The 7721-nt window shown below is 38.0% G+C and overlaps 2 protein-coding genes across 4 annotated transcripts; one reads left to right on the forward strand and one right to left on the reverse strand.

Annotated features, from left to right (window-relative positions):
• Window positions 1–430: 430 nt before the first annotated feature.
• Window positions 431–2489, forward strand: LOC121741498 (membrane-anchored ubiquitin-fold protein 3-like). 2 transcript variants are annotated; one of them, XM_042134268.1, is made up of 5 exons: window positions 431–576; window positions 999–1111; window positions 1268–1489; window positions 1785–1955; window positions 2139–2489. In XM_042134268.1, the coding sequence occupies exons 3-5, from the start codon at window positions 1357–1359 to the stop codon at window positions 2204–2206; spliced, it is 372 nt and encodes a 123-aa protein (XP_041990202.1). In that variant the 5' UTR covers window positions 431–576; window positions 999–1111; window positions 1268–1356; the 3' UTR covers window positions 2207–2489. The 2 variants fall into 2 exon arrangements, with proteins under 2 accessions (XP_041990202.1, XP_041990201.1); XM_042134267.1 differs by having other exon boundaries at window positions 1017–1111.
• Window positions 2490–2953: 464 nt separating this feature from the next.
• On the reverse strand, window positions 2954–7721 carry LOC121741497 (tubby-like F-box protein 3). Of its 2 annotated transcripts, none has more exons than XM_042134266.1 (6): window positions 6690–7721; window positions 5754–5841; window positions 5411–5540; window positions 5247–5333; window positions 3726–4211; window positions 2954–3522 (listed from the first exon to the last, which is right to left on the reverse strand). In XM_042134266.1, exons 1-5 carry the CDS (start codon window positions 7029–7031, stop codon window positions 3734–3736), a joined length of 1125 nt encoding a protein of 374 aa, XP_041990200.1. In that variant the 5' UTR covers window positions 7032–7721; the 3' UTR covers window positions 2954–3522; window positions 3726–3733. The 2 variants fall into 2 exon arrangements, with proteins under 2 accessions (XP_041990200.1, XP_041990199.1); XM_042134265.1 differs by having other exon boundaries at window positions 5154–5333; window positions 6690–7719.

Here is a 7721-nt window from a genome sequence, read left to right on the forward strand (position 1 = left end):
AGAGAGACAACCAAGAATGAGTTTCATAAATTCGCAAGCTCATTAAATATATATGGGCTATTACGAATTTCTAGTATAAATTTATTTATAAAAATTGATTTTTATATATAGAAAACAATTTTTATAAATAAATAATATTTTTTTATATTTGATTTTTTTTTTAAAATTCGAATTTCAAAAATTCGAATTTAAAAAAAAAATCGCGCTAGGCGATCCGGGCGCTGCAATAGCGCCGAACGGACCGCCCAGCGTACCGCCCAGCGCCACGCGACCGCCCAGCGCTGCGCGGTTTCTCTCTCCAATCGCCCGCTGGGCGGCTGCAATAGATCGCCCAGCGAACCGCCCAGCGCCTGTGCTCGGCTGGGCGGTCGCTGGGCGCCTATTGTGGATGGCCTAAGAAAGAGAAGGAGTGATAAGCTGGCAACGAAAAAATTGATAAACACCACCGTTTTCTCTCTCTAATCGCTCCTAATCTTTGGTGGTCGTTCCGGGTCTCTGGAGGTGTATCATAATCTCATTTTCCCGGAATTTTTCTCCCTTCACTCGCCGATATTTCGCTAATGGGGTCTTGATCAGGTTTTTTCTACACTTTACCTTTCCTCTTCGTTTTCGGTTTTATTGATTTCTACGCCTTCTTATTCATTCTAATTGGAAGAATTTCTGTGTGATTTTGTTATTAGAATTTATTGCATCGATCAAGGTTTTTTTTCTGTTAATTCCGTTGGTTCTCAAATAAATTAAATTTTGCGAACTAGGGTTTTGATCCTTAGAAAGGAAGTGTGTAATTGGGCATCAAGATTCAATTTCAATTCGAATTTCTGGTAGCTGGTTGTGTGTGTTTGGATTCGAACACAATTGCGCCAAAGATTTCTGCAACTGAAGTTTATATGATTCCTTCCTTATGAAATTCTTCAAATTGGAGTTGTATGTGTGTGTGAAGGGAGCTGCAACGGATGAACATACTATTTTAACGAAGTATAGTGCTGAGGATTTTACAGTTGGCCTCTTTGATGCAGGGGCCTCTTTGAGTTTCCGTGATAAGAGTAGCTGTTGGATCGATCATATGAGGTGCTTACTCGGTTCATTGGGCGTATCAGATGTACAATTGCTGGTGTGTTTTTACTTTTCTTGAATTTGTTTAGTTTTGTCGTCTTCAATCTACGTTGATCTCGAGGGTAGTACGTTCAAGCTTCAGCTTCAATTTTTTTATTTTTTATTTATTTTGGAGTCGTGAATGATTAATCTTCTATCTGAATTCCTTGGACAGGTGAATTTCGGTGAATTGAATTCTTTCACGCATAAGCTTGTAGAATTATCATATTGGAGTTCTAGTAATATAGTAGTGGGGAGGGTATTATGGCTGAGGGGGTCGAGCAACTTGAACTTAAGTTCAGAATCTTCGATGGGACAGATATAGGTCATGGTTCTTATTCGTCATCCATCACAGTTGCAACTCTTAAGCAAAGGCTTCTTTCCGAGTGGCCTCAAGGTTTTCTGCTCTTTATTATTTCGTTTGTGTTACTTAACTTTCTCTACATAAGTGGTTCTATTTCCTAATCAATTCTGAGCATTCCATTTTTTCGAATGATATTCTAGTTTCATTGTTAGGATGTGAAGCAATGCCGTATTTTCCTTCTGCAGTAATTTTATTTCCCTTTTTTTCTGGAGATCAATATATGAGTAGTTGCTTAGACCAGTGTCGATTGTTTGATAAGATGGGATTTTACAACTTTTATGTCTGTTTGGCCAACTTTTATCTGAGATTTTCTCTTCTTCATCAACAGATAAATCAGTAGTCCCAAAGTCAGTAAATGATATGAAAATAATCCATGCTGGGAAGGTTTTGGAGAATGGCAAAACAGTTGCTGAATCTAGAGCGCACGTAGGCGACCATCCTGGTGGAGTTATTACAATGCATGTTGTTGTACAGCCAGCTGTTGTTAAGAAAAAGACAGGTTCGTTTAGCTTGACTTGGCATTAAAAGTTTCCCATGTTATGTACTTGCAAATCATATCCCAATCGTCAATGTGATGGCAGTAGATAGATATCAGCATAGCAAAGCTTGTGTTCTTAATCACGATTAACTTGTTGCACCATAAGGTCTAAAGTCGAGCAATTGTCTTGTAATTTCAATGCAGATAAGAATCTATCTGGGAAACAAAAACAGGGCTCGTGTTCCTGCACTTTTTCCTGCACTATCCTTTAGGGGTCTGCCTGTAAAGAGCATCAAAATGGTGAGGCCATTATTTCGTGCCCTTTTTGTTTTTGTTTTTAGTTTTTACTTCCATCGAAATATAATATAGTGCACCGTAGCATCACCGATGAAAGGCTCTTTGAGAAACTAAATGAATTGGCCTCTATAATTTGAAACATTGCGTTCATACTTGTAATCATCAATCTTTGTGGATCTAGATTTGTGCACTTATTGTTTTCTGGTCTGCAAATCAACTATGAGATGAAATTGAAACAAAAAACTCTTAGCTTCTACTTTTGTGAATGTAATAATGGTCTTTAATTTTGAGGCTCAATTGTTTAATTATTGACGTTATAACAGATTTCAGCAGCCATACTTCAAATTTATTGCATTTTAATCCACGGTCGTTAAACAAAATCGTACTCAAAAGTATCCATGACTTGGTTTGAGTTTTTTTTTTTAAATGAACTCCTATATAAGGGAGGAAATTACATCTATTTTTTTTATATATAAATTAACTCCTATATAAGGAAGGAAATTACAACTGATGTCAAGAGGGCTCGAATTCGGCACCTCATGCAATAATGTCTAAGTTCCTTGTCGCTAGGACAAAGGCTTTGGAATGGTTTGAGTTTAGTATCAACATGAATGCATGAATTTCATTGCAATGCTTTTAATTTTACTATAGTTTCAATGGATTCAGTAAGTAATTAACTTGTTCTGCAAAAATAAAATACTTAATCAAGCTACAAAAAATTGTTGGCGAAAATGAACCCATGGCTATTTCTATTTGAAAATAGGATGAAAATACCCAACTTATCAAGAACATTTTTACATCATCACAACTCACCAGGTCGGAATCAGAAATGAAATTTGGGAGTAGTATCAAATAATAGAATAAAATCAATATAATAGTACATGTTCAAGAGTGGTAGTTTGAAGTTTGTATAAGATAAGGAAAACAATGAGCCTCCCAAAGGGATCGCATTGTCTCTGCCTCTCCGGCTTTGCAGCATTTGCTGAGAGAGCTTTGTCCCCGATCGGACAGTCCCTGATCTCCAGTTTCTGCAGGCTATCGCATCCAGACAAAACGTGATGGAGGCCCAAGTCACTATCCCCAGCAAAAGCTATGGACACCATCTCCGATTTCTTAGCATGCTTTCCAATATATTCAAAACCCGATCAGTGAGTGAGGAGGCCGGACATCGAAAGGCATAGTAATTCCTTGCAGTTCTCTACTATGGCTCCAAAACCAGCATCAAGTGGTTTCGAGTGTCAAGTAGTCAGGAGCTTGAGTGTCAAGTATTCTCTTAAGGTTCTGTTCCGTTCTGTGTAATTCGGGCCTTGGAATTAGAATTGGAGCCTCGAATGAACTCAGTTATTTGAAAAATGCATAATAGAAAGATTCATACAAACAACAAATGGAGTATTTCTTTTTACTTCTTTTTCTGCTAAGGAACGATTCAGACATTTTCACTGTGGTCAGATTTCATACATCCTTTGTTAAGTCAAAACACAAGCAAACTCACACCTGATTCATCATTCGCACGCGATCTTGGTATCGAAGCTGCTGAGGCAGATGGCAAACGCCTGGAAAGCAGAGATCGGGTACTGGTAGTCCATGGTGAAGATGTCCTTCCCAACCTTCCCAAATTGGAGGATAACATTCTCATGCTGCTGCTCTTGCCCGCCAGCTCCATTCTCGAGAGATGCAACAAGCTGGAAGTTCTTGACTGAGGCGACTGTGACACGCCCATTGAAGTTGAGGCACCAACATTGGAGTTGGTCATGCCATCTAGGAGTCTTGTTTTTTAATACAAGCATTTCGTCTTTGGGCGTTGAGATGGGTCCGGACTGGAAGCTATCTGAGCGAGTCGATTTTGACCTGAAAAAGGGGAGGGAGGGAAACGAATCGAAGTTTCCTGGTATGAAAGCCGTTTGCGTTGGAGCAATACCACCTGGTTCGATTGCAGCAACTGGAATAGCATCCATCACGCATTGCATCCGCCTTGGTCCCCTACGTGATGAAGCTTATGCAAATTAGCAAGGAGGGATCAGTATATTACAAGTCACAGCATGTTTTATGTTGGCACATTAGCAACACAAAACATCAAGTCCAAACACAAACACGATCAGAAAACAAGATTTATCTTAAATATTAGTCCCTTCATCCCACAAGAGTGTACTTAATTTGCCGTTTTCATCCGTCCCACAAGAGTGTACTTAATTTTCCTTTTCCATCTGTCCAACAAGAGTGTACTTAATTTTCCGTTTCCATCTGTCCCACAGAGTGTGTTAATTCCTTTTTTGGAAATTACGTCTACTTTTACTCCGCCATTTCAACTTAATTACAGCAAAATTAAGGATGACGCACGCCCTTTATCGTTTCACAAATAAAGGTGAGACCTTGTTTAGACCTTTCACCACCTACCCACATCCTCCGATAAGAAAAGGTGGATCATACCTCCACTCAACTATCACAACCTAACTTATATTAAAACTCGTGGTGACAATAAAAAGTGAGCACTCTTATAAAACAAGGGGACTACAACAATAAAAATTAATACACGATGAGCCACAGTATTATATAGCAAGAAAATTATAAAAACATCCAAAAATGTAAAATACACAAACTTTTCGCGCATGTTATTCAAAAAAATCACTATTGTTCCAGCTTGTTCGCTACACAAAATGATAACTTGACCTCCTAATCGTGTCAATATGATAATGGCACAGACCTGGTACAACTAACAGTCCAACTTTATCCCATAATGTTGTACTGACTATTGAGTCAAGAATTGGCAAACCTAATTAGAGCTGTATACCACTTTCAGATAAAAAAAAGGTACACTATTCATGGAAGTATTAACCATAACACTGGCTACGTTCAGTCCAACATAATATAGTTTTAGTTATAACTTAATATGAAAGTTCTGACTTAGGGGTTTTAGTTCTTCACCTTGAACCCAAGACATTCAACTCATACGATATATGGGCCACCGGAAAGTTGCCAGCAGGGACCCTAGGAGAGATTTGTCTCATTCCGACTAACCTTGTTGAACGAGACTTAGTAACTTTAGCTCCAGCATTTGGGGGCTGAGCATCAAAGATTGTAAACTTGGTTCCCAAAAAATTAGACCTGCGATGACCGGAACAAGAGAAAAGCTTAATCTTTTAAGGGTTTGGAAGCAAAAAACCCTGGACTAAAAGATTTACCTCAACTTTCCAATGTTATTGCTGCTGGTCTTAGATACATCTCCAGCATTCAGAGATATTATGTAGTCAGTGTAAGTTGGTCGTCGACATCTTCGAGCAGCAAGAAGAAACTTCCCATTATCATTAGAAGCTGTTGCAAGATGAAAGAAAGACTTGTCATTACAGCTTAAAAAGGAAAAAATGGCTTTGTACGTTTAGATTTTTTGGAATATTGGATAAAGGTGTGTGAAAAAGATTAATTTGTTAATTGTTACTAATCATTTCATGTGATAAATTAAACTATCCTATAAACAAGGGTGGAAAAGAAATAGAAGGGGTAGGGGAAGCAATTTAAGCAGTTTACCTTGACTATAATTAAGGTATAGGTGATATGTTTGAGAGCTTCGGTTCCGCTTAATGAAACACTGAACTAAGGTGTTTCTTGGACCAGGCTGCGGAAGAACAGCAAATAAATTATTTCAGCAGTAATCAGCACTCAACTGAGAGAGGAGTACAAGGTTAACAAAGATCCACGCTACCCAAACAGGTAAGCAATAAGTCAAATCGAGACACTCAATTTCGATTAACATCAACTATAAGATTTTCTCAATAAACTATGCTAGGTCAGCTGGATTAATTATTTTCCTATGCAAGTCATACAACCACACAGCTAGGTCTGGATTTCTTTGTGAATATTCAAAATATGAAAACTGCATGCCATATCCATCAGAAAGGGCTAAATATATAGATCCCCCAAGGCCATTGAACAACTTTATGCATTAAAACATTTGGAAAAGAAAGAAAGAGGGGTTAGATGTATCAAATTTGAGTAACTTTTTCAAATTACCGGGGCAATTTTTCATCCATAGATATTTTGAAAGTGAAATATGACAACGATATTAGCACCATTTCACATTAAACAAGGGAGCCAACATGGATTTTGAATGAGGACTGAACACCAATCCTAAATCCCAACAAGTTGTACAAAGCCACAAGACCTTCTTTCTTCTTCATATAATGCATTTCCCTTCTTGAACATCTAATTTATAAAATAAATAGCAATTGCATCTCAAGAAGGTGTGTAATGATTCAAGGTTCTCTTATCAAACTAACTACTGCACATGGTCTAATCAAGAAAAATTTGAGCAATAATATGAACTTAATAGTTGGAGGGAAGATAAGGGAGCGCTCTACATGTTTACAGAGTAAACATCAGATAAATGAGAATGGAAGACAAACAAAACACCAATTCACATCACATGTAAAAGATCACGATTCACAAAGCTTCCACAACACAAACCTGCTTCACAGAAATGGGAAAGGTAACCTTTCCAGACACTTCCAAGTTTCTAACGATATCCTTCATGATTTCCCTCCAGCTCCTACAAACACCAGAACAAGCAACAACATTCTGCCTCGAGGGCCAATCACAGTCTGATTCCTCAATGCGCATAAGCACATCCCTCAAGAGCTCTGGTGGCATATTCGCCCAGCAGCTCTGCCTCATAGCATCCACAGCAGTCACCACAGACTCCTCGACTACCCGGTGAGACCTAGACCTCCCAAACCTCCCTTCAAACCCCTTTCTCGATATGCTCCCAAATTCACCCTTCATATCCTGAAGTATACTCTTGAATGACATACTTAAAAAATGATAATATATCAACTCCAGAAACAGATTCTATCTCCTGCTACATATTAGTTAACATCAAATCTCGTAACACTCTTAAGCCTAACGCCTAAAAATCTCAACTTTTGATTAAAATATAATCAAAACTCACTATGCTCCAGAAATGCTATCATCGACAAAGCTTCCTGGCCACATAAACAGGTATTTCTACTAAACCCCCCGAAAAAGCATTCTTTATAACAAAGCAAAAATATTAACAAGTAATTTATTCACACAATTACAAACCTTGAGCTTCAAATCGAGACAAGATTAAATTCGGCACAAGATAAAAAATCCAAAATTTACACATTAGGATAAATGCAAAACAACTAAACAAGGTCCAAACAACAAAAATATCAGCATTTAGGCGAGGAATCCTCCAAAGAGAAAAAGCCACACAGATTTTAACAAAAACTATTCCTTCAAAACTCGATCCTTTTCTACATGGCTAATTTAGCAGAAATAATTAAGCAAGGAGTTGGGGTCAGGGAAGAAAGAAACGGTTACAGGAGACGCATTTGAGCCTTAATTAGAGATTGATGAACAGTTTACACAGAGAGAAGACTATTGTAGTGAAAGTGAAGATTGAGAGATAAGGGTAGGTGAGTGTGTGTTTTTGGTGAACCCCTTTTTGCTGCTTTATGAATTATGATCAAGAACTAT

Source organism: Salvia splendens, chromosome 7 (genome assembly GCF_004379255.2).
Source record: "Salvia splendens isolate huo1 chromosome 7, SspV2, whole genome shotgun sequence".
NCBI classification, from domain to species: Eukaryota; Viridiplantae; Streptophyta; class Magnoliopsida; order Lamiales; family Lamiaceae; genus Salvia; species Salvia splendens.

Coding starts and splice junctions, on each gene's coding strand:
- LOC121741498 (XM_042134268.1), top strand. CDS start 1,357: ATGGCTGAGGGGGTCGAGCAACTTGAACTTAAGTTCAGAATCTTCGAT. Junction 1,490..1,784: donor TCTTTCCGAGTGGCCTCAAG/GTTTTCTGCTCT, acceptor CTTCATCAACAG/ATAAATCAGTAGTCCCAAAG. Junction 1,956..2,138: donor TGTTGTTAAGAAAAAGACAG/GTTCGTTTAGCT, acceptor ATTTCAATGCAG/ATAAGAATCTATCTGGGAAA.
- LOC121741497 (XM_042134265.1), bottom strand. CDS start 7,031: ATGTCATTCAAGAGTATACTTCAGGATATGAAGGGTGAATTTGGGAGC. Junction 5,842..6,689: donor TTCCCATTTCTGTGAAGCAG/GTTTGTGTTGTG, acceptor GTTCTTCCGCAG/CCTGGTCCAAGAAACACCTT. Junction 4,212..5,153: donor TTGAATGTCTTGGGTTCAAG/GTGAAGAACTAA, acceptor TTCATCACGTAG/GGGACCAAGGCGGATGCAAT.